This window comes from Moschus berezovskii, chromosome 6 (genome assembly GCF_049115385.1).
Source record: "Moschus berezovskii isolate FMDL1 chromosome 6, NW_MosBer_1.0, whole genome shotgun sequence".
Taxonomy (NCBI): domain Eukaryota; kingdom Metazoa; phylum Chordata; class Mammalia; order Artiodactyla; family Moschidae; genus Moschus; species Moschus berezovskii.
Window position 1 is genome coordinate 62,203,923 of NC_142465.1, and position 26,024 is coordinate 62,229,946.

Genomic DNA, 26,024 nt, shown 5'->3' on the forward strand with positions numbered 1-26,024 from the left:
GCAGTTTAACTGTTCTGCCTGACAAACTCCAGTGTGACCTCCAAACAGAAGGTACTTAAGCCCAGAAGTGCTCCCTAAGGCCAAAACAGGAAATCTGATGCCTAGAGCAAATGCAGAGGTAGGGGTGGGGGGCATAGAAGAAAGAGGATTTGACACTCAGAATTTTAATTTAGAGCAGCCCAAAATCTTTCTGCCTTTATCACTAGTTCTGTAGTCTTTATTTTCCATTGTTTGTGTCTTTTCACTTTCTGCTCATCTGTCTTTTCATCTTCAGCCAATTTCTTCTAACGCCTCATGTCCCAGAAATTGATTCCTTCTATTCAAATCTTAATAATTAACGAGATATTATTTGTTGGACCCCTATCTTCCTTCGTTGTTGGGAAAATACACTCATCTCAACAGAAGCCAGAGGAACCCCTGACTTGACGATGAATACTTACGTTGACCTCTTCCTTTTAGGAGCCAACTGCACACTTCGCAAGCTTTAAACCTATACCTATAGTACCTATGACAGGCACCCTGGCCCCACATGAGTCCACTATTGCGCATAGGCCCACGCTCCATTTCCTCACAAATAAAGCCTAACTTTTCTAACTAACTTTGTTAAGACTTTGGAATAATCCACTTGACTAGGAAAGGGAAGAATGTTTGTAAATTCACCTCTATTCGGACTTAGATCCCAAGGATCATAAGTCAGCAGGAAGTTCATTGCGCTATGAGCTCGGGCTCAATATAAGGGATCGACTCAGATAAAACAATACTTGTACTCGCTTCCTTTTTTTTTTTAACTTCATCACCAACTCCCCCGGCCGCTAAGGGTCACATGGACCAGCCTGGCTCGCCCCGCCCCGGCTCCCCACGTAGGCAGGGTCTGGTCCGACCCACACTGGTGGCGGGAAAAGCAGCGGAACTGTGCTTAAGAGCTGCTGGCTCCGCGGGGATCTTGAGGAGCGGCGGGGAGCGGGTGAGTGAGTGTGCGGGCAAGAAGGCTCTAAGTGGACTGCGTGCCTTCGCAGCCACGGGGGCTCTCCCGGGAAGCGCGGAGTCCCCATTCCCGCCACCGGGTTTAAAGGCAGGGGGCGGGGCTCGCGCTTTAGGTGCGCACGCGCAGTTCCCAGTCGGGGGGCTCCTCTGTAGGTGTCCCGGCGTTTCCAACTTGCCTGGGACGCCCCCTTGTTCTCCCGAGGTCACTCCGCACGGCCTGATCCGCCCGCGGGGGTGCGGCTGTGCTCGAAAGGGGCTTGGAACCTTAACTGTAAGACAGAAGCTTCCCAGGAATTTCCGCTCCTGAACTTCCCATCCAATTCAGACCCGAAAAAAACAGGTGTGCAACTTGGTGGTCAGCAGGAGCCAGGATCCAGTGGTCACTTGACTTAAATCTTGAGTTTTTATAAAATGGATTTCTCATTCTCTTCTGACCTTTCCCTTGGTAGGAGACTTATGGAGGTTACAGTCTCTGCTTGGGTTTGTTAGCTGGACCATCAGCCAGTAATTAAGCTCCTTCCCTTGAGTCTCTCAATTCTTGGCCCTTCGTGCTGCCACTCGTAATTACCTTTATAAAAAGTCAATCTGGTCATTTCAGATTACATTTAAAACTACTCTTTGGCTGCCCACGGTCAAGTTTAAATCCTTAGGTCGGTGTCCAGGCCTTTGGCAGTCTGACTCTGACTCAGCTTGTTTTCTAAAGTTCTTGTCATTTTTTTTGTCCAGTTGAATCCCAGCCCTGTGGAAAGGGTGTCTGTATTGTGTCTTTCATGCTTTGATACTTGTGCTCCAGCTATTCGTAGAACTTGAAGTTCTTATCACTTCTCTGCCAAGTGAGCTGCTCTTTCAGGAGCAAACTCAACTGTCCCTTTGAAAACCTCTCTTTCCAGCCCTCTTAGGCCAAAGTAGTCACTTTTTCCTTTGTGTCCCTGAAGTATTTTACCTCCTTCTATATATGATGGGCTTCCCTGGTTACTCAGTGGTAAAGAATCCATCTGCCAGTGCAGGAGACACGGGTTCCATCCCTGGGTCAGGAAGATTGCCTGGAGAAGGAAATGGCAACCTACTCCAGTATTCTTGCCTGGGAAATCCAATGGACAGAGGAGCCTATCAGTCCATAGGGTCCAAAAAAGTCAGACACAACTTTGCGACTAAACATTTTCTGTGGTACTTATACAATTGAGTAAAAGGTTACTCAGCTCCGACTGTGCACTGTGTTCAGTACCAGATGGACAGAGATGAATAAACAGAGTTCCTGCCCTTAAGGAACTGGAAGGAACAGATAGATGTGAGCCCTCTGCAGTTACAGGGTGCCAGAGAATTATGCCCTGGCTTCCTTACTCTGCTCACTTGGAATTGTCTTGAGTAAACTTCTCTACTTTCACAGCTTGACAGACCACCTAACAACCTGATGCCTCCAAATCTCCAGCCCCAACCTCTCCTCTCTCAACTTCACAGCTTGTCTACTTCAGCTTAGAAAGCGTGTATTGACACTTACGTTGTGCTGGTCACCAAGATTTCTAGTCTCAAAGAGTTTATATTTTAGTGCAGGTAACAGGAGCTTGAGTTAGAGTCACCCAAAGAGTGTTTTCAGAACACTCTTGTCCAAGCCCCACTCACTGTAGGTTCTGACTCACTCAATAGACTCTGAAATTCAAAGGTGAATATGAAACAATTTCTCCTTTCAGGGAATCTAAGGCTAATTCAGGGATACAGATGTTTTAAACAATCTCTTTAAGTATTATGTACAACATGAACTACAAATGCCATGATGAAAGTCTGTTTATGGCACAAAGTAAACACAAAAGAGAGATACTTTCTGTATGGAGAAACCAGGAGGAAGTGCCAATTGGGCAGAGTTCTAAAAGGTGAGTGGATAGACTTTAGGTGGATGAGAGAAGGGTGTTCCTGACAGAGGAGTATCTTGGGAGAGAAGCTTAAAAGGTTAACTAGCAGACAGATCATGAAGGACTTTGTATTGTAGTCATTAGCACATGCTGAAGGTAAACAATTCAAATAGTACTGAAGAGAAAGATAACTATTTCTCCTGACCTATGTCCCCCAGTTCTCCCCATAGATAATTACCTTGAATTTCTTATGTAGTCATTGAAAGGTTTTAAGCGGTGTGGTTAAATGGTCAGACCTGGTAACCGTATTATGGATAGATTTAAGAGAATGAGATTGGACGCAGGGAAAGAGGCTATGTAGCAGTTGAGTAATCTAAGCAAGAGAGACCCAGGACCTGAAGCGAGGCAGTAGCAATGGGGATAGACAAGGGCCAGATAGAAGAGCATAAGGAAGTAAAATTAGCTTGAGTGAGTGACTCAAGGGATTTAGAATGACTTCTAGGTTTCTTATGTGAATAACTGAGTAGATTGGGTCAATTCCTGAGAAATCCAACAGAGAAGTAAAGACAACCAAGGGAAAAGATGTTCCATGTTGGAGATATTAAGTGTGAGGATTTGAGAAGATGGAGATGGCTATTTATTTGTGGGACTGGCACCAGCGAGTTCAAAGTGGCAGGAGATAACGGATTTGCTGGCTAATGGCTCAGAAATGGTAGTTGAAGATGTGGGAGTGGATGAGTTTGCCTAAGGAGCTGTGTAGAGTGAGACAGGAAGACTAAAGGTGTAGGCTTTGGAGTCCCCCGTGGCCTGGTTGTTAGGATTCCAGGCTTTCAGTACCATGTCCAGGGTTCAAGCCTTGACTGAGATCCCGCAAGCCTTGCAGACATATATACATAAAAGATGCAGGCCAAAGGAGCATCATCACTTGAGGAGAGGAGGAACAGCCAGTATGGGTTTGAGGAAAGTTTTGGTTTTTTGGTTTTCACTTTATTGGATTTTCCCTCCTCCTAAGATGAAAGAGCTTTGAGCAACTCATATGGGAATGGAGCCAGCATAAAGAGAATGTTGGAAACAAATGAGGAAGAACCAACTGAGGGATAAGAAGTGATTGATCAGGGACTTCCCTGGCGGTCCAGTGGTTAAGACTCTGAGCTTCCAGTGCAAGGGGTGCAGGTTCAATCCCTGGTTGAGGAACTAAGAGCCCACATGGCATGGCCAAAAAGTTAAAAAAAAAAAAAAGAGGAAGAAGTGAGAGGAAGTGATTGAGCTGTTACAAATGGAGAGCTTAGATTCAAAGCAAAAATGTCACTGTGGGCATTTGAAATATGTTTGTTTTTCAGCTTGGGTGGAGAGCATTGAGAGAGTTCATTTCTGATTTCTGTTCTGAGAGGAAAGGACCAGAGACACCAGCTGAGAGGTGTGGGACGCAGTGGAGTGAAAGGACTTAAGGGTAATGGGTGAAAGTTAGAAACAGCTGTTCCTTCAGAAGGAGAAGAGGGAGGGGACCAGAATACTAAGGATGCTGGGCCAGGCTGAAGGCCTGTTCAGATTGAAGACCACATTTGTTGTGTGGGGTTGTTTGGTTTCCTCCAGCAAATCCTAGTCTAGATTTGAATCCAAGAGCCTGGAAAGTAAATGATTGCATTGATCTGAGGCTGGGATCTTTTGTAGAGTGAATGCAGTAAAAGGAAAAAAGATTGAGACCTTACTAGAGTGATGTGTAGTGGTACGATAGTAGGATATGTGCTCCTGCTTGCTTTACCCCAGTCTGATCAATCTTCAGTTAGTCCCAGGCTCCTAGTCTAAATCCTTAAATTGGTTGTCAGTAAGTTTTCCCATAAAGCCAGTTCCAACCCTCTTTTTCATTGCTTTCCTGTTAAGCTCCTTTATTCATAGTGCTTCCCTCTCTGCTTTTGCTCTGGAAGATTCTCTGCTTAAATTCCCCTCCTCCCAGCTGCCTAAATTCGAAGGCAGCCTGCAAAGGCCCAGTTCTAATGACACTTCTCTGACAAAACCTCCTTGACTACTTCAGCCTGAAAAGAGCCCTAGTTTTTCAGAATTTATTTTCAATATCACTTAAAGAGCTTGTATTAACTTGCCTTTTACAGTGTTTCCTCTATATTAGGTGAGTTTTATTTGTGCAACTCAATTCCTTAAATATCTTCAACACTGTAGCCACTGTACCTGCACAGCCCTGACTTTTGCCTAAGGCTGTTTGTAAGCACTTAATGACTGACTATAGAGTCCAGTAGATGGAGAGGAAATTAGTATTTTGAGAAGTCTTTGTACTCAGCACTCAGTAAATATCGTTTGATATCAGTGCTTCTCAGACTTTCTTGGTGAAGGACCAGGGTTTTTCCCCTCCCAAGCTATTGCAGACCAATGCTTTCTCTCCTTCCCACCACCAACTTTATCGTGATATATAAAGAACATATAAAGAACATATCGTGACATATAAAGAACTGTTTTAAAATAGTAGGATTCAGAGTTTCAATGGCAGTCCAGTGGTTAAGACTACATGCTTCCAATGCAGGGGACATGAGTTCGATCCCTGGTCAGGTAACTAAATTGCCACATGCTGCATGGTGCTGCACCCCACCCCCTACACACAAAAAAGTAAATTTAAAATTAATTAATTAATTTAAAAAATAAAATAGTAAAACTTGAATAGTATTATTAGAAAAATTAAATTACTAGAGAAGTAACATAAAAAAAGATATACAGAATAGAGACATTTTTACTATTAGCCCATGGGATCACAAAGAGTCGGACACGATTGAATGACTAGCCCTTTCATTTTTTTCACTATTAGATTCAGCATACATCTGCTCTGTCAGTTTGCTATGCTGCGGCTGCTGCTAAGTCACGTCAGTCGTGTCCAACTCTGTGCAACCCCACAGACGACAGCCCACCAGGCTCCCCCGTCCCTGGGATTCTTCAAGCAAGAACACTGGAGTGGGCTGCCATTTCCTTCTCCAGTCAGATTGCTATAAGATGTCCTAAATGCTCATGCTTTGTTTTTTGATGCAGACAACTAACAGTTTGGACCACCAATGGTCTACTGCTCCACAGATGACTTGAGTTCCATGACCTCCTTTGAACCACCCCGTACTTGTTTTTCTTAATGTACCAATAAGAAAACTGAGGTTTAGGTTAAGTCACATGCTGAAGATCACCACCTTAGTACTGGACAGAACTGGAATTCAAATGCCAAGTGTCATTTTGTTCATACTAGTGATACTCAAAGCTGCTTCTTGGAGCAGGGTGGGTTTGGGGCCAAAGTTTTTGTTTGGTTTCGTTTTCAAGAAGTGTGTTAATTTTCTGTTTTGAATTACAAGCATTTTAAATATTTTATCCTTTGTTTTCCTTTGGGTCTTGCATTTTGAGGCCTGCAAGTATTAATTTCAGATGATTATTGCCTCATCTGAACTGCTTAGTACTCACCTGAGTGGGAAACTTAACTAAATTCCTTTTAAATGTCCAGGTCTGCTTTGTCTAAGGTGTTTGATAAAGTTCTCATCTGTCTATGATGAAATGTGAAAATACAATGTAATGAGTTTTTTCATAAAATCAAATATATTAAATTTAAAGGACTATTTTATCCTGGGAGTTTTGTCCTTGTTAGGTTTTCATGGGCTTTTTTTGGTGTTTAAATACTGAAAACAGAATGTGTAGTAATTGTGTGAGTGTTTTTTATAATAGCTGTTTTGAGATACAATTCACATACCATAAAATTCACCCTTTTAAAATGTACGATTCACAGAGATGTGCAAGTTTAGAACATTTTCATCACTCAAAAAAGAAGCCATAAACATGACTGCTAGCAATCAGCCCCATTCCCCCCTCTCGCTTAGTCCCTGGCAACCACTGATCTATAATACTTTATATCTCTATGGATTTACCTATTCTGCGTGTTTCATATAGATGGAATCGAACAATATGTGACCTTTTGTGTCTGACTTCTTCACAGGACATAATGTTTTCAGATTTCATCTATATTGTGGTTTGTATCAGTACTTCATTCCTTTTTATTGTCAAATAGTATTCCATTGTATAGATACACCACTTTTTGTTTATTCATTCATCAGTTTTTGGACACTGGGGTTTTTAACATTTTGGCTGTTACAAATAATGCTGCTGTGAACAGTTGTGTGCATTTTTTGCGTGGACATACATTTCATTTCTCTCAGATGTATAACTACGAATCGGAGAAAGCAATGGCACCCCACTCTAGTACTCTTACCTGGAAAATCCCATGGACAGAGGAGCCTGGTAGGCTGCAGTCCATGGGGTCGCTAGGAGTCGGACACGACTGAGCGACTTCACTTTCACTTTTCACTTTCATGCATTGGAGAAGGAAATGGCAATCCATTCCAGTGTTCTTGCCTGGAGAATCCCAGGGACGGGAGAGCCAGGTGGGCTGCTGTCTGTGGGGTTGCACAGAGTCGGACACGACTGAAGCGACTTAGCAGCAGCAGCAGCATACCTATGAATGGAATTCCTGGGTCCTATGTTAACTCTGTGTTTAACATTTTGAGGAATTGCTAAACCAATTTCCATAGCAACTGCACCATTTTATAGTCCTCTACCACCAAAAATGAGGTTTGTGTGCCTGTATTTTTTTTTTAATGTCCATAAGTTACAAAATTAAAGACTGCAACCTTAGGTTAGTCTCCCTAAATTACAAAAAAAAAAATTAAAGACCCATCTATGAAATCCAAAAGTTTGGGAACTACTGCATTATACCAGTCTGTATTTAAACACAAAGCAAACAAACAGAAAAACACCAAAAAAACCCTATCCAGAAGGTCATCAATAAAAAGAAATGATGAGAACTAACTGCTCACTGTTGAATAAAGTTGTAGAACTGCCTTTGCATGTTGATTTTTCTGCAGCCTAACAGGCTTGTGTATCTTAAAGCAGTTTGCAATTTCGGGGTCATTTGGCAAATATTTCCTAAATACTGTGCCTGTGACCGTTTTCCTCAGCCTCTGGAGTTTCTGAATATTTGGACTGGGCCTAAGCAGATGTTCTAAGATGGTTTGGATTTTTTGTGTTTGTGCCTCATATGGCATGGAGGATCTTAGTTCCCTGAACAGGGGTCAAACTCAGACCCCCTGCTTTGATCAGAGTCCTAACCACTGGACAACCAGAGGGGTCCCTCTAAGGTGGTTTTGAAGTGCAGTTCAGTTCAGTTCAGTCGCTAGTCGTATCCGACTCTTTTTGACCCCATGAATCACAGCACGCCAGGACTCCCTGTCCATCACCAACTCCCGGAGTTCACTCAAACTCATGTCCATCGAGTCGGTGATGCCATCCAGCCATCTCATTCTCTGTCGTCCCCTTCTCCTCCCGCCCCCAATCCCTCCCAGCATCAGAGTCTTTTCCAGTGAGTCAACTCGTCGCATGAGGTGGCCAAAGTATTGCAGTTTCAGCTTTAGCATCAGTCCTTCCAATGAACACCCAGGACTGATCTCCTCTAGAATGGACTGGTTGGATCTCCTTGCAGTCCAAGGGACTCTCAAGAGTCTTCTCCAACACCACAGTTCAAAAGCATCAATTCTTCGGCGATCAGCTTTCTTCACAGTCCAACTCTCACATCCATACATGACCACTGGAAAAACCATAGCCTTGACTAGACGGACCTTTGTTGGCAAAGTAATGTCTCTGCTTTTTAATATGCTGTCTAGGTTGGTCATAACTTTCCTTCCAAGGAGTAAGCGTCTTTTAATTTCATGGCTGCATCGCTTCTCGGCCTTTTGGCTAAGATCAAGTGTAATTTCACGGCTGCAATCAGCATCCACAGTGATTTTGGAGCCCAAAAAAATAAAGTCTGACACTGTTTCCACTGTTTCCCCATCTATTTCCCATGAAGTGATGGGACCAGATGCCATGATCTTAGTTTTCTGAATGTTGAGCTTCAAGCCAACTTTTCTACTCTCCTCTTTCACTTTCATCAAGAGGCTTTTTAGTTCCTCTTCACTTTCTGCCATAAGGGTGGTGTCATCTGCATATCTGAGGTTATTGATATTTCTCCCGGCAATCTTGATTCCAGCTTGTGCTTCTTCCAGCCCAGCATTCCTCATGATTTACTCTGCATATAAGTTAAATAAGCAGGGTGACAATATACAACCTTGCCGTACTCCTTTTCCTATTTGGAACCAGTCTATTGTTCCATGTCCAGTTCTAACTGTTGCTTCCTGACCTGCATACAGGTTTCTCAAGAAGCAGGTCAGGTGGTCTGGTATTCCCATCTCTTTTCAGAATTTTCCACAGTTTGTTTTGATCCACACAGTCAAAGGCTTTGGCATAATCAATGAAGCAGAAATAGATGTTTTTCTGGAACTCTCTTGCTTTTTCCATGATCCAGCGGATGTTGTCAATTATCCTCTGGTTCCTCTGCCTTTTCTAAAACTAGCTTGAACATCTGGAAGTTCACGGTTCACGTATTGCTGAAGCCTGGCTTGGAGAATTTTGAGCATGACTTTACTAGCGTGTGAGATGAGTGCAATTGTGCGGTACTTTGAGCATTCTTTGGCATTGCCTTTCTTTGGGATTGGAATGAAGACTGACCTTTTCCAGTCCTGTGGCCACTGTTGAGTTTTCCAAATTTGCTGGCATATTTGAAGTGCCTTTGTTGTGGGTCAAAGAGGGGGCATTGGGAGAATTATTTTCAAAGTAGAAAACACAAAGGAGAATAAAGTGCTCTGATTGAAACAAAGATAAATTAAAGGCTTGTATGGGGACTTCCCTGGTGGTCCATTGGTTAAGACTCTGGGACTCGGTCCCTGGTCTGGGACCTAAGATCCCACCTGCCCAGAACAACTGATCCTGCGCACCTCAACAAAAGATCCTGCGTGCTGCAACTAAGACCTGCTGCAGCCAAATAGATAAAAATTAAAAAAAAACAACATTTAATAGAGGAGAAAAGAGATATTGTAGATAATTATAAAGAAATATTCAGTGCTGGAGGGGGCGGTTCGTTTAGAATGACATGTGCTGTCAGAACCTGCCCTGCTGTAGACCCCTGTCCTTGTGAGGAGCTGGGTGGCATTGAGCTGGATTGTGAATGTCAGATAGGCTTAGAACTTTTGGAGTTAAGGGAGGTAGACTTTCCAGAAGGTGGGAGCAAGGTTTGGAGAGTGCAAGGCGGGGCTCTATGTCTAAGAATGTGTGTGTTTATGTTCCTGAGCTGGAGGGTTAGAGAGGCAGCTAAGGCATGGATCTAAGAAGTGGTGGGTTGGGCAGGTGTGTGTGATGTAGATCACATAAGACAGATAATCAGATTCTAAGTGGTCTAGGAGAGAAAGAGGAGGCCACAAGTAGCTTCTATTTAATCAAATGAAAAGAGTGAACTATAAGTTTTCTAACCCTGGCTGATTTTGTAATGGTATGTTTCCACCAGCGGGGGCTTCCCTGGTGGCTCAGACAGTAAAGAAACTGCCTGCAACGCAGGAGACTTGAGTTCAGTCCCTTGCTTGGAGAATTCCATGGACAGAGGAGCCTGGCGGGCTACAGTCCATGGAGTTGCAAAAGAGCTGGACACAGCTTCGTGACTGACACACCGGGGAAGGGAAAGCAGCGGCCTGGAGAAATAACCCAGTTACATAAACACAGGGATTCAGCACCAGGCATCAAACCTTGGTCCTTTGGACATGCCCATTTCCTGGGGGGGGAAAAGGGTGGACTTGGGCTAGAGTCACATATGGAACCTCTATGGGACATAGGGGAAAGGTCTTTTTAGAGGAAGCTGAGAGTATGGCTGAATGTGATAAGGGGACAAGATTGATGGATATCCCGGTGTATGTGTTTGTGTGTGTTACTAGTGTCAGGTTCTGGAACATCCAGGACCTGTACCTACTTGATTATCTGATGCGGATTTAAGGACTTTTTATAAAGGGGGGCATGCTTCTGAAAAGGAAGATGGTCCTTCTGCGGAGAGGGACAAGAAATTTAACTAGTTCCTATTTACTTCTTTTCTTGTCCACCCTGTTAGGTACTGGCTTCTACTGAGATCATCAAAACTTATGAGTAACTTTGGGGAGGAGAGTGAAGGAACTTTCTCTGCACAGCACTAAAGCCTTAGAAGCCTCCGGGCTCCTGAGATATATCAGATCCTCAATGGGATCACCTCACAGTCACAGCTGGGTTTTCTCAGTTCTTGTACAGAAGAGCCATAACTGTTTGTGGAAGGTGGAAGGGGACCAGGGCCAGCAATTTTAAGGGAGAGGAAGGCTCATTTCCCTCGTAGAGCTGCAGAGCTTTCTCAGGGTGAGAGTCTCGGTGTTGATGCCCTTCACTAACTAGCCTTTCTTTCTACTACGTCATCTAGACTCTGAAACATACACTTTCAGACCCAATTTAGAGGATGCATGCATACTAAGTCGCTTCAGTTGTGTCCAACTGTTTGCGACCCCATGGACTGTAGCCCACCAGGCTCCTTTGTCCATGGGATTCTCCAAGCAGGAATACTGGGGCCCAGGGATCAAACCTGTCTCTCTTATGTCTCCTGCACTGCTAGGCAGGTTGTTTACCACTAGCACATATGGGAAGCCCCAGTTTAGAGGATGGGATGGCTTAATTCTTAGGCTTGGAGCCTCCTTGGTGGAAGCCTTAACTTAAAGCTTTCCCTGAGACTGGGAACAACACCGTTGGTGCTGATGGAAGTGAAGCATTTGAGGATTTTATTCAGAATACCCAAAGCATCCGGGGCCTGCGCGTTTCCCTCTCCCTTTTATGGGGAGGAGCCCACATTTGTTATCTTTCCTTGTATCTGTAGGCCTCGTCATTTCTGTGTCCCTTGGCTCGTCCACTGATGTGTGGACTTCAGCATGATGAATTGTGAACTTCTTGCCACATGTAGTGCCCTTGGGTACTTGGAGGGAGACACTTACCACAAGGAACCAGATTGCTTAGGTGAGTCCCTTTTTGAGAAAACAGATTAAAAAAGAAAAAAAACTTGCTTGAACCGAGATCTTTTGAATTTCTCAAGCCATGGGTATGAAGGGCACATGGACCTGGGTGGAGCGTCTTCCCTGGTTCCATGTAAGTGTTTATTCTGTCCCTAAAGAGAGTGTGAAGGACTTGATCCGCTACTTGAGGCACGAGGATGAGACACGGGACGTGCGGCAGCAGCTGGGATCAGCTCAGATCCTGCAGAGCGACCTCCTGCCCATCCTCACCCAGCATCGCCAGGACAAGCCTCTCTTTGATGCTGTTATCAGGTTGATTCCCCAGCTTTTTTTTTTTTCTAATTGAAGTATGGTTGATTTATAATACTGTGTTAATTTCTGCTGTACAGCAAAGTGACTTAGTTATACACACATGTATATATATACACACACATCGTTTTTTTTCTTTCATTATGGCTCATCACAGGATGTTGAATCTAGTTCCCTGTGCTGTGCAGCAGGATCTCATTGTTGATTCCTCGGCTTTTTAAGGTTTATCATGTGCCAGCCTTTGGTCTTGGTGCCTGGTGAGGAAACTTAAAGGCTTCTCCCTCCTTCCTGATCTCCCTAGGCTGATGGTAAACTTGACACAACCAGCCTTGCTCTGTTTTGGCAGCGTGCCCAAGGAACCCAGCTTCCGGCACCACTTTCTGCAGGTGCTGGCATACTTGCAGGCTTACAAAGAGGTGAGGTTTTTCCCCCAGAGTCCCTGGTGCAGAATTGGGGGCAGTGGGGAAGGAGAAAGTGGAGGCTCCTTAAGGTCCATTCCCCTATTTCATAGGCCTTTGCCAGTGAGAAGGCATTTGGGGTCCTCAGTGAAACTCTGTATGAGCTGCTGCAGCTGGTGAGTGTCCGCTTCCCAAGATGCCAGGCGGGGGGTGGGGGGGTAGGGGGTGAGGGGTACAGTTAGCACCCTGCTCCTCCTCCACACAGAGCCCCAGGCAGGGCATTGCTGTGGAGATATGGCCCCATCCCTGGGGTACAAGTCCAATCCACTGCACTGAGTCTGCTGCCTCAGGACTGCTTGAACACTACCTTTCCTTTCTTTTTAATCCTGACCCTTCTCTGAGGCTGTGTCCCTCTGTCAGGGTAGGTCCCTCCCACCTTCCCCAGGGAGTCTCTTCCTCTGTCTCTCCTTCTTCTGACCAGGGCTGGGAGGAACGGCAGGAGGAAGACAACCTGCTGATTGAGCGGATCCTGCTGCTGGTCAGAAATGTCCTCCATGTCCCTGCCGACCTTGAGCAGGAGAAGGTGATCTAGGGTTGTCTGAGTTCTCATGCTTGGGTAGGGTGAGCAGCCCCCTTTTCCACTGTTCTGTCCTCTGACAGACCTTGGTGGGGGGCACCTTCGGCAGGGCAGGAGAACTGACCGAGTGCCCCATTTCCACCTCCCTGCTCACTGCTCAGCGGATTGACGATGACGCCAGTGTCCACGACCGGCTTCTCTGGGCAGTCCACCTCAGTGGCCTGGATGACCTGCTCCTCTTCCTGGCCAGCTCACCTGCGGAGCAGCAGTGGGGCCTCCACGTGCTGGAGATCATCTCCCTTATGTTTCGTGACCAGGTGAGACCCTGACCTCTTGCCGCCGTCCCTTCCCTTGCGTCGTTTTCTGCTGCGCGGCCAGAATTGCTCTTGAGTCCTGACTGAAATGTCTGGGGAAGGCAGGTGACTTGTGGGGTAGCCATGTCTGAAGTCCCACTGATAGTCCTATTTTCGTTCTCTTCGTCCCTCCTCGTTCTAAATCCAGAACCCTGAGCAACTGGCAGGAGTAGGGCAGGGACGCTTGGCTCAGGAGCGGAGGACAGATGTGGTGGAGCTGGAGGTGTTGCGCCAGCGAGAGATGGCGGAAAAGAAGACTCGAGCCCTGCAGCGAGGCAACAGGTGAGTGGCAGAGAGCCGCTCTACCTGTTTGCCCGTTCCTGCAGCACGGAGTTGTCAGGGCTTGGACCAAACACTGGGTCACAATAGTGACCAGAGAGCACTTTGTGGTTACAGCACCCTCTGATGTGAGCTGAAAGAGAGTGCGGACGGAGCTTCCACAGAGTCACCCTGGAGTTTCTTTGTTTTTTTTTTTTCCCTCTGCAGGCATTCTCGATTTGGGGGTTCCTATATCATCCAGGGCTTGAAATCCATTGGGGAGAGGGACCTTGTCTTTCATAAAGGTCTCCACAATGTGAGTATGGTCCCGTTGGGGCGGCTGGGGGGCATTGTAGAGTAGGGGGCCTCCAAAGGGTAAGCATCTCTGGAGGTAAAGCCGTCTCTGTTCTTGGGCTTAGAAAGTTGGAGACGTAGGAGGAATAGAGTTTTTGCGGTGTCTTTACCGGCATCGTCACTTAGTACTAGCGGGAGAGAACCTTCTACAGGTTTCTTCTGAGAAAACTGAAGTACCAAGGATGTGGAAAGAGCTGCCAGGGAGGGAGGTGTTTAGAAGTAATTCTGATCCCCTCAACCTCTACCCCCAGCTCCAAAATTACACTTCCGATTTGGGAAAGCAACCCCGACGGGTGCCTAAACGTCGCCAGGCTGCCCGGGAGCTGTCTGTCCAGCGCCGCTCTGCCCTCAACGTGAGACTCTTCCTCCGGGACTTCTGCTCAGAGTTCCTGGAAAACTGTTACAACCGGCTCATGGGCTCGGTAAAGGTGAGAGCCTAGGAAGGATGGAGCAGAGAGGTGACTCGGGCCTCAGTGAGGGGAAGGGCAGGCTGGTGAGAAGCCCACGGGAAGCTAGCCAAAGACCATGGACTAGTAGGTGGGAAGGGTGTAGGGTGCTCCTGAGACATGGTGATGAAATCAAGAGGGAGTAGGTTATTGATGGGACAGAAAAGACTCTATAGAGTAGTTGCCCCAGAGGAAAGGGAAGGGAATGTGGAGAGGATAAGAGAAGGATGGAAATTTGGGTCCTAATGTATTGTTACAGTGATGTCCAGGGTCCACCCGGTCACAGTGGGACAGGAGGAAGTGGGAAGCCCTGAGGTCACGGAGTGATCTGTTTTTCCTGGACATAGGACCACCTGCTTCGGGAGAAGGCTCAACAGCACGACGAGACCTACTACATGTGGGCCCTGGCTTTCTTCATGGCCTTCAACCGAGCTGCCTCCTTCCGGCCAGGCCTGGTTTCTGAGACCCTCAGTGTCCGCACCTTCCACTTCATTGAGCAGAACCTCACCAGCTACTATGAGATGATGCTGACCGACCGCAAGGAAGCCGCCTCCTGGGCACGCCGGTGAGCAGGAAGAGAACTGGGGTCAGAGTGGGCATCTTGGCCAGGTTGGGAATCCTGAATTCGGAACTCCTGAATTCTGGATGATGCTTTCTTCCCTATTTCAGGCTTCAGGTGGTCAGGCTGGGGAGCAAGGATGGGCTGGGTAATTCAGTTTTTGATGGAACTATTTTGGGAGGTGGGGGTGCAATGGGGTGATACTATTTCCATGAACCAAGGTCCCAAGCTGTCCTCCCTTTCACCTCTTTTCTTCCTGAAGGATGCACCTGGCTCTGAAGGCACATCAGGAGCTGCTGGCCACGGTGAATGAGATGGATGTGTGCCCAGACGAGGCTGTGAGGGAGAGCAGCCGCATCATCAAGAGTGAGGCCTGGCCTGGTCGCTGGTCCTGCCTTCCCTGCCTCTCAACCCAAACCTCACCCTTCCCATCCCAGCTTCACCTGTCTCTCCCATCTCCAAGCTTTCCAGACCAGTCCTTCCATCCCCTTCTCTTCCCTGTTTGCAGACAACATTTTCTACGTGATGGAGTACCGGGAGCTCTTCCTGGCTCTCTTTCGGAAGTTTGATGAGAGATACCAGCCCCGTTCTTTCCTTTGTGACCTGGTGGAAACCACCCACCTCTTCCTCAAGATGTTGGAGCGGTTCTGTCGGAGCCGTGGGAACCTGATGGTGCAGGTATGGGGCTGACCAGAGATGTAGAAAGAGCTGGAGGGAAAGGAGGAAGGGGAAAGCTGATCTGTTAGAAATACTCTCAACTAAGGCCAAGAGTTTTGTTGGTGTTGCCATTGTGAGTTGGCCTTGTGAATGTCCTCTCATTCGGTTAATTCCTGATCTACCATAAATATCTTCATTCAGGAACCATCTATTAAACACCTTCTCTGTGCTAAAAGCACATAGACCCTGGGGGTCCATAATTTTAGGATTTAGTAATTATGCTGTGCTATTTCCTGTTATTCTTCAGAAGCTCTATTGTGAGATAGAAAGGGCCTTATCTTACATTAAAAGTCAGAGATCTGGGGACTTGCCCAGCAGTCCAGTGGTTGAGACTCTGCACTCCCACTTCAGGGGGCCAGGGTTTGATCCCTGGTCTGGGAATTAAGATCCTCCATGCCACCTAGAGAAGCCAAAAATAGAAAAAGTCAAAGATCTGGGATTTCATCCTGTTTTAGCTACTGTTAGAATAACTCAAGCTGCTTGTGTGAGTCTCCAGGTCTTTAAAGTTGGTTATAATATCTACCCATATGAGCCTGAAATGAAATAATAAATGAAAAATCTGGACCAAGAAGAAAACCTCAAGGAGTTTCTATCCTGGAGACACAAGGACTCTGCTTTGTAAAAATTTTCCTATACTTCTAATTGCTACAGCTTAAAACTTGGTCAGAAGTGAACTTGAAAGGGGCTGTGGTACCAGTGTACTCAGTCACTCAGTTGCATCCATTGCAACTCTTTGTAACCCCATGGACTGCAGCCCACCAGGCTCCTCTGTTCATGGGATTTCCCAGGCAAGAATACTGGAGAGGGTTGCCATTTCCTACTCCAAGGATCGAAACCAAGTCTCTTGCGTCTCCTGCATTGACAGGTGGATTGTTTACCACTGTGCCACCTAGGACACCGGTAGTACCAATGAGACTTTTCTAAAAGGCTTTTTATACTCAGAACTCTGTTGTGTTCTCGGTACTGTATTGAGTGTTTAGCGTTTACTATGTCTCAGATGTTGTGCTAAGATTTTCCCATAATCCTTACAGCAACACTTGGACACAGGCACAGAATGGTTAAGCAACTTGTCCAAGGTCTTGCTGGTAAATGACTAGCATCCATACTTAAATCCTAACCTGCTGGAATCCAGGCTCATGCTCCTGACCTTTGGTGTGTTTTAAGTTCCTTGAAAATAGCATGAATCTCATTAAGGACCTCATAACCCATCTTATTTACCCACAGCAAAGACTAATTCACAGCCATGACTTGGGAAGACAGGGTCAGGGTATTGACTTTCATTCTCCTGCTTTTTTAAGAGGAAAAATATCATAGTGTACTTTTACAGAATGCTTTCCTTTTTACAAAGCCTTTTAATATAGAAGTTTTTATCCTTATAGCAAATCTGTTTATTCTGTAGGCTTCTGCTTAAGGTGTCACTGCCCCAAGAAATGAGTCACGTGCTGTTCCTGTGTTTTGCCATGGCATTTTATGCTCAGCCATATTCTAGGTCTTATCCATGCTGTAGTGTTTTTACCTACTTACCTGTTTCCCCCAACTAGTGCCTCAAGGAGAAGGCAGCATGCTGGTCACTGCTGCTGACCCGTTGCCATCAAGCAGCACATAGTGGTCACTCCATGAATGTCTAATTAATTCAGACTTCTGACTAATTAGTTCTTAGAACACATTGATGGGAAAAGGCCTCTCTGGCTCCCCTGCTATCCTCACATAGTTCTTTCTCCGTAGAACAAACGAAAGAAAAGAAAGAAGAAAAAGAAGGCCCTAGATCAGTCTGTTGCTTCTGGTAATGCCCCCTACAGCCCAGAGGAACTGGAGGCCATGTGGCCTTCCCTGGCCGAGCAGCTGCAGTACCGTGCCCAGGTAAGTAGATGCAGAAACCTTCTCTTGAGTCTAGTGCCCTGGACAGGCTGTCTTGGCATCCCCTCACCCCCACCACTGTTTCCGTAGCCTTAATCATCCCTCTCTAGGATTCTGAGCTCAGTTCGGACTCTGTGATTCCCTTTGACGCGGCCTCAGAGGTGCCAGTGGAAGAGCAGCGGGCAGAAGCCATGGTGCGGATCCAGGACTGCCTCCTGACTGGCCAGGCCCCTCAGGCCCTGAGCCTCCTGCGATCTGCCCGGTAAGAGCTCTGCCTGCCCATTCTCCTGCATCCAGTCCCTGGACTTTTGGGGGCAGAGAGTGGCTTTCACTGGGGCACAGGGTTCTCAGTCTTTCAAAGAGAATCTTCTCAGAAGTGCAACAGCTCTGCATGGGACACTGAGTCCTGGGAAGTTTTGGTTGGTTTATTAGGGGGGTTTATTGTTTGTTTTGTTTCACTTTTGAAAAATATTAGCACAGTTAGTTGGGGGAAAAAATAGAGATAATTCTGTGAGCCAAAGATAGCCATCATTAACATTTTGATGAGTTATCTTCCAGAGTATTTTCCCCCTCTGTGTTATATGTAGACATATGCACCTTCTTTTGCAAAATCAAAATATTATGATACTGATTTATAGTATTTTTTTCAACTCTGAATATATTGTGAGCATCATTTCTCATCAGATATATTTCTGCAATTGTTAATGGCTATAAAACCCCATTGTATATATTTGTCCAACTAAATGTCATGCATTTAGATTACTTGCATTTTGTTCCTCTATGATTTTCATTGCAGTGAGGCTTACGAGGGAAAATTTCCCTAGAGTCTTTGTTTCATCTTTGAGATGACAGTTTGCATTTTCTTTCCAGTTGGAAAATAAGTCTAAATTCCTTCTACTACTTCAAATTATACTTTAGATTCCCTCTGGTGAAAGTGTTAGTCACTCAGTCATATCTGACTCTTTGCAGCCCCGTGGACTGTAGCCCACCAGACTCCTCTATCCATGGAATTCTCCAGGCAAGAATACTGGAGTGGGTACCCATTCCCTTCTCCAGGGAATCTTCCCAACCCAGGGATTGAACTGAGATCTCCCACATTGCAGGCAGATTCTTTACCATCTGAGCCACCAGGGAAGCCCAAATTCCCTCTGGCAAAAAGCCTTTTTTTCTTTTTCTTTCTGTGTTCCAGGGAGGTGTGGCCAGAAAGAGATGTGTTTGGTGCTCAGGACATCTCCCCAGAGGAGGAGATCCAGCTACTGAAGCAAATCCTCTGGGCCCCGCTTCCCCGTGAGTCTCCATTTCCTTCTCATCACTCTCTTCCCATTCTTCTCTAGCGCCAACGTCACAGATACCCAGGAATCCTCACTCTTTCTGTAGGCCAGCAGGGGCTGGAGGAACAAGGGGCGGAGGAAGAAGACGAAGAAGAGGAGGAGGAGGAAGAGTTAGAAGTGGTCCAGGTGTCGGAGAGAGAATTTAACTTTCTGGACTACCTGAAACGGTGCACACGCAGAGGATGGAGTTGGTGTCAGGGTGGAGACCGGTGCCATGCGGATGAGCTTATCTTTCTCACGCCCTCATCCTCTCGCTCCTTGTCTCCGTGCAGCTTCGCAAACTCCACCGTCCTCCGAGCCTACCTGCTACTGCTACGGAGCTACAAGCAGAACAGTGCCCACACCAACCACTGTGTGGTCAAGATGCTGCACCGGCTGGCCCACGATCTCAAAATGGAAGCCCTGCTTTTCCAGCTTTCCCTCTTCTACCTCTTCAACCGTCTGCTCAGCGACCCTGCTGCCGGGGCCTACAAAGTGATTAAATACCCAAGAGTGGGGGTCTGGAGGCCTCGGGAAGTCCTGGGGTAAAAGGCTGAGAGGGGTGTCAGGGCTGTGCCATGAGAGCACAGTGAGGACGTAGGCAGGCAGGTTGAGGGAGTTGCGTGGGGAAGGATAGAAGAGGCTGAGCGAGGAGGGCCAGCTGGGAGCAGGTATAGAGACGATCCCCAGAGGCCCGTGTTCATGTATGTGTAGGCCACGGGCCTAACAGCAGCCTCCCTCTCCCACAGGAGCTGGTAACCTTTGCCAAGTATATCCTGGGCAAGTTCTTTGCTTTGGCTGCTGTCAACCAGAAAGCTTTTGTGGAGCTGCTGTTCTGGAAGAACACCGCTGTGGTTCGAGAGATGACCGAGGGCTATGGCTCCCTGGATGGCGGGTGAGCTTGAGGACAGGGTGACAGACCTGGTTGTGGGTGGTGGGGGGTGAGCCAGTGCAGTGTGTCAGAGCTGGAGGACCTGGCGGATCAGTCGGCGTCACCTTTCTTTCCCTTTCCTAGGTGAGAAAACAAGCCCCGAAGGTGAAGCGTGTTACCTGATTTCACCCAAGAGAGAAACTGGGATCAAGCCTAAGTGTCCTGTCTACTCTAGTTTCCTTCTCCTTCACCAGTGTTCGGGGGGCAGTCAGAGTTGGGGGCCCACAGAGGCTCTGTACACGCCTTTTACCAAGAAGTGCTGGGAACCAGAAGGACGCACAGAAATGTCTGTCCTCTTTCTCTAAGTAGCTCGGCTCCTCTCCCTTCACTTTCCTCTCTCCTCGTAATACCCTCAGCCCCTGCAGTGTCAGGTTCCAGGGGCCCAACCTGGAAAATCTTAGTTTGATTTTGGGATTCTTAAATAGAAGGAGAGTAAAAGGAAGGAGACACACCTTAGGCCTCTGCTGGCTGGCTACTTTGACGTACCTGGGTCACCCTTGTTCCTGTTAGAAGAGAAGGCCCTTGGTCTCCTCTTTTGGACCCAGCAGCCTCCCCGATCCCCTTCTTTCCCCACTCAGATCTTCTAGCCGCAGACTCCCTGGATGGAGCCCAGAGGAGGAGGCCCAGCTTCGGGAACTGTACCTTGCCCATAAGGATGTGGAAGGTATGAGGCCTTGAGGTCTGAAGAGCTTGAGGGAGGAGGGCAGCCAGAGCCCCGGGACCCCCTTCCCAGCATCACCCCTCCTCCCCCTCAGGTCAGGATGTGGTGGACACCATCTTGGCACACCTGAAGACTGCTCCTCGGACACGCAAGCAGGTCATCCACCATCTGGTACAGCTGGGACTGGCCGACAGCGTCAAGGACTTCCAGAGGTAGCGGCACACGCTCTGGAGGGAACTGAGTTGGGGAATCCACCACGCAGCTCCTGGGCGCCCCCTTCCACTGACACCTCCCTAAATAGGAAAGGAACCCAGATTGTGCTGTGGACGGAGGATCAGGAGCTGGAGCTGCAGCGGCTTTTTGAGGAGTTCCAGGACTCCGATGGTGAGTAAGGGGGACGCTCGGGAGCCTCTGAGGAGAGCCGAGCTGCCCACTTCTTTTCCTGCTGCTTCCTCTTCCCAAGGAAGCCTTATTCTCTCCTTTCTGTCCACCTGCTCTATTTGTGGTGTCGCGTTGGTTTGTTTTTATAGCTTTTTTTTAATTATATAAGTTACAGGTGTGCAATTCACTGTAGTATGATTCACTATAGTCACTAATTTTTTTTATAGTCACTAATTCTTAAATTTTATGCTCCATTTATCATTGTTAAAAAATATTGGCTCTACTCCCCATGTTGTACAATACGTCCTTGTAGCTTGTTCTGCACCTAAGCTTGCAACTCTTAGTCCCCTACCCCCGTGTTAACCACTAATTTGTTCTCTATATTTGTGAGTCTGCTTCTTTTTTGTTATATTCGTTCATTTGTTTTATTTTTTAGAATCCACATATAAGTGATATCATATAATATTTCTCTGTCTTAATTATTTCACTTAGCATAATGCCCTCCAAGTCCATCCATATTGACCCAAATGGCAAAAATTCATTCTTTTGTATGGCTGAGTAGTATTCCTGTATATGTGTATATTATTATTGTTGTTTAGTTACTAATTTGTACCTGACTGTTTGCAACCCTTTGGACTGTAGCCTGCCAGGCTCCTCTGTCCATGGGATTTCCCAGGCAAGAATACTCGAGTGGGTTGCCATTTCCTTCTCCAGGGGATCTTCCCTACCCAGGGATTGAACTCGCGTCTTCTGCGTGGTAGGCGGATTCTTTACTGTCTGAGCCACCTGGGAAGCCCTGTGTGTGTATTACATCTTCTTTATTCATTCATATGTTTATGGACACTTGGGTCGCTTTTCAGTGCAGTTCAGTTCAGTTCAGTTCAGTCGCTCAGTCGTGTCCGACTCTTTGTGACCTCATGAATCACAGCATGCCAGGCCTCCCTGTCCATTACCAACTCCCGGAGTTCACTCAAACTCATGTCCATCAAGTCGGTGATGCCATCCAGCCATCTCATTCTCTGTCGTCCCCTTCTCCTCCCGCCCCCAATCCCTCCCAGCATCAGAGTCTTTTCCAGTGAGTCAACTCGTCGCACAAGGTGGCCAAAGTATTGGAGTTTCAGCTTTAGCATCAGTCCTTCCAATGAACACCCAGGATTGATCTCCTTTAGAATGGACTGGTTGGATCTCCTTGCAGTCCAAGGGACTCTATACCTTGCCAATTGTAAATAATTCTGCCAAGAACATTGGAGTACATGTATCTTCGAATTAGTGTTTTTATTTTTTTCAGATATATACTCAAGAGTGGAATTTCTGGGTTATATGATAATTCTTTTTGTAGTTTTTGAAAGACCTCCATACTGGTATTTTTTGTGGTGTCATTTTTGAGTGAATTGAGTTATCCCCTTTCCAAAGACTGCTCTCTGTTTCCTTTACTAGTCCCTTTCCCCTGTTGCTCTTGGCTAGTCACATTTTTCTCTCTCTATAGACGTCCTGGGTAATATCATGAAGAACATTACAGCCAAACGCTCACGGGCCCGAATAGTGGATAAACTGCTGGCTCTGGGGCTGGTGGCTGAGCGGAGGGAGCTGTACAAGAAACGCCGGAAGAAGTTGGCACCCTTGAGCTTGGTAACAGTCTTACCCTGGCTCTGCCAGCCGGGCGTGCCTCCCTCCCACCCCTCTCCCCCTGCAGTGCTCCTTAGAAGTAGCCCACCCAGATTCTTCCTGCCTCAGGCTCTTCTGAATAGGTCCCCCGCAATGGTGTAGTCAGGAACCAGAGGACTCTACGCAGTTCCTTAGCTTGTCTCCTTTGGTCCATTTCTCACCCCAATGAATTGTAGCCTAATGAAGAGGAATCCTTGCATGATTTTTGCCAGGAAGATCTAGAAGAAGAGGAAAATGTGCCAGAGAAAGACAGTGAAGAGGATGAAGAGAAAGAAGGCGGCTCAGAAGCAGAGCAAGCCCAGGGTGGCTCCATCCTTTCAGCTGAATATCTTGGGCAAAGTCTGCACCAGGAAGGTGAGGGCTTGGTTGGGAGAGATGTCTCAGATGGCGGGGTTGGTTGTATAGACCAGTTGTGAGTTTCCGACATTCCTTCAGGCTTTTCTGCTCCCCTCCTCTGGCTCCAGAACTGCCTCATCCGAGCAGCAGATGATCGGGAAGAGGTCGGTGAGTGAACAAGTGACGGGTTCAGGAGGACTGGGGGCTGAAGCTGCTGGGGACCTGCCATGGGAGGGAGGGAGGGCCAGTTCTTTCTTCACATCTTCACCCTGTGCCCGGGTCCTGTCCTAGGCTGCTCCCAGGCAGTTCCGTTGGTGCCACTGACAGAAGAAAATGAAGACGCGATGGAAAATGAACCGTTTCAACAGCTGTTGCGAAAGCTAGGGATTCAGCCTCCTGCCTCTGGACAGGTAAATACACCAGTTACGGCATCAGCCAAGCATGTTGTTGCCTCTTTCAGATGCATCTTCTCACTCCCTGTCATCTCTGACCATGACTCCTGCAGCAGCTGTCCTGCTGATCTTCTCCTCACCTATCTTCTCTTCTCCTAAGTCCATCTTCCACACTGCTTCCAAGTTATCTTTCTAAAATATAGTTTTGGTTATATCACTCCTCTGATCAGAGCACTTGGTGTTCCCCACTATTTGCAGGACAAAGTCCACAGCCTCTGAGTGATGTATCTGGCCTTGGCCAAGCTTTGCAGCCTCACAATCATGCCACCCAACACCTGCCTCACACTGTAGTCATCCTGAGCTACTTCCCATCCTCCAAACAGACTTTTTCATACCTGTAAACAGTCAATCATGCCAGTTCCCCCTACTGGAAGGTTCCAACCACATACACAGGTGGCCGATCACCCATCTTCCTGCTGAACAGTCCACCCGACCTTCAAGAGTTTTAGTTCAGCTGTCACTTCCTCAGGAAAGCAGTCTCTTTCACTCCTTCAACCACACTGCCTACCAAAATTCACCAGATGCTCAAGTCTCTAAAATAAAAACGGCATAGTATTTGTGTATAATCTTTGCATATAATCTCTATAGATTACTTGTCATAACTAATACAATATAAATACTATTTACATAGCTGTCAGTGTGTAGCAAGTTCAAGTTTTGCTTTTGGAACTTGCTGGAATTTTTCATTTCTTTCCCCAATGTTTTTGATCTGTAGTTGGTTGAATCCATGGATATAAAACCCGCAGATGCAGAGGGCCAACTGTAATCATTTTGGTGGCTGTGATTTGATTTGTTCATTCCCTTAGTATAGCCCCCGTCCTGTGGTGTTACAGTACATTGTTATAGTACATTGGTTCTTTCTCCTGTTTGATTGTGAGATCCTTGAAAGCATGGATCGTATCTGACTCACTTTTAGATCCCCAGAATCCATTCATTTACTTAAATAATTAACAACTATATTCTCCAGTATCAGGCACTGTGCTAGACACTGGGCATAGACTGGATTAATAAGCAATGAGAGTTCACAACCCTTGTGGCGCTTCACCAATGTATGCTCATATGTATTCAGTGAGTCATATCAAAATCTGGTGAGCTAGAGGCTTCTCCTTTCCCATTGCTCCTGCTTTCAACTCCTTTGCCCCTGTAGGAAACCTTCTGGCGAATTCCAGCCAAACTGAGTCCCACCCAGCTCCGGAGGATTGCAGCTTCCTTGAGCCAAGCAGAAGAGGAAAAGTTTCAGTTAGGATTAGAATCTAAGGTCCCTGGGGAGCCAGGCCTAGAGGAGGAGCACCAACAGGAAGAGGAGGAGCATCAGCAAGAGGAGGAGGAGCACCGACAGGAAGAGGAGGAGCACCGCGCACATGCCCTGAGGACCCTCCTGTCAGCCCGAAAAAAGAAAGCAGGCCTGGTGTCGCCAGAAGGTAATACCAGGACCACTTATCTATTGTATACTTACTTACGTGCTGGCCATATCGATCAAGAGGGTCTCCAAGACTTCTGAGACTACAGGAACCTAGTTCCCTAATATCATGCCTCTTGTGGTTGTTTCAGAGGAAGGGACCAATGGTGGGAAAGAGCAGCTGATAATGGCTCCCAAGAAGCGACAACTGCTGGACAGCGATGAGGAGCAGGAGGAAGATAAAGGTGGGAGCAGAAGTGGGGGAGTCTGGTTGGGACCTGCTTTTTCTCCTGACCTCTAGCACTCTTCTCTCCAGTCCAGAAGATAAATGCTACCCTCTTCCTCCTCCATAACATACTGAGATCTCCTCTCTCTTCTCATCCCTGTCATTCCCACAGCACCAGAGTTGGGAGTTCCAGGAATCCGGAAGAAGAAACGGTTTCAGATTGAGGATGATGATGAGAGCGACTGAAGATGCAGATGCCCAGGGCAGAGATAAACCCCATTTTTAGGTGGCGAATTTGAATCTGAGTTTGGAGGGGCATTCAGGACCTGGAAACGCCTCTTACTGGACAGCAGCTATCGAGCCCCAGACTTCCCCATGGATTTAGAGTCCAGGAAGTCCAGGCAACAGTGTTGGCCTCCTGTTACTTCTTCCTTCTCCCAGTTTTATCAGTGTGCCTCAGTAGCTCTCTGGAGACTTATTCCTCTTCTTTGGTTTTAATAGCACTCCCTGGCAAAGGAGAGGCGTGAATGAAATACAGAAGGCACCTTGGACCCCTCTTAGTGGTCAGCTAGTGGTCTGTTCTTTTGGCTTTCTGCTGGAGGTGGGTCCCAGCACTAGATGAGGAGTCTTGTGACATGATGAGTGTGGGTGTTGCAGCATTTTAAAAAGGCTCCCATTCTCATATTCTTTCCTGTGATCACCTTCGAAACACCAGATTGAGCCCAGTTCCTGCCACTGAAGTAAGGCTGAGATGCGGTATTCTTCAGATGATGAATATGTTTGGTTGGTGTTTGGCATCGAATTAAACATGTAAAATTTAAAGTTGCCAGTGTTGACCTGACTTACCAATCTAAATACCCCAACCCTCCACCTGCATCTTTGTGAAAGAACTTTTAACTGTTAGGTTTAAAAGAAACCATCAGCCTTCCCTTTTCTCTTGCTTTCCCTACAAAAGACACAAAAACATTCTTACCTCAAGATCCTTTGTCTAGGATAAATCTTTAGGGTTAAAAGAATATGCATCAGAACAGGTACATGAAAAAATGTTCAATGTCGTTAATCAGAGAAGTGCAAATTGAAACCACAATGAGA

General features: G+C 46.8%; 1 protein-coding gene across 2 annotated transcripts; it reads left to right on the forward strand.

Annotated features, from left to right (window-relative positions):
• The first annotated feature begins 874 nt into the window (after positions 1-874).
• On the forward strand, positions 875-25,754 carry TIMELESS (timeless circadian regulator). Of its 2 annotated transcripts, none has more exons than XM_055396135.2 (29): positions 875-964; positions 11,611-11,747; positions 11,902-12,055; positions 12,354-12,468; positions 12,564-12,626; positions 12,932-13,033; positions 13,189-13,344; positions 13,529-13,662; positions 13,867-13,954; positions 14,244-14,420; positions 14,786-15,003; positions 15,260-15,363; positions 15,506-15,675; positions 17,440-17,574; positions 17,682-17,833; positions 18,761-18,858; positions 18,949-19,069; positions 19,175-19,376; positions 19,631-19,776; positions 20,391-20,476; positions 20,568-20,685; positions 20,775-20,857; positions 22,341-22,483; positions 22,696-22,873; positions 22,955-23,023; positions 23,147-23,265; positions 24,455-24,728; positions 24,859-24,951; positions 25,105-25,754. In XM_055396135.2, exons 2-29 carry the CDS (start codon positions 11,663-11,665, stop codon positions 25,176-25,178), a joined length of 3,657 nt encoding a protein of 1,218 aa, XP_055252110.2. In that variant the 5' UTR covers positions 875-964; positions 11,611-11,662; the 3' UTR covers positions 25,179-25,754. The 2 variants fall into 2 exon arrangements, with proteins under 2 accessions (XP_055252110.2, XP_055252111.2); XM_055396136.2 differs by having other exon boundaries at positions 22,732-22,873.
• Positions 25,755-26,024: the final 270 nt, after the last annotated feature.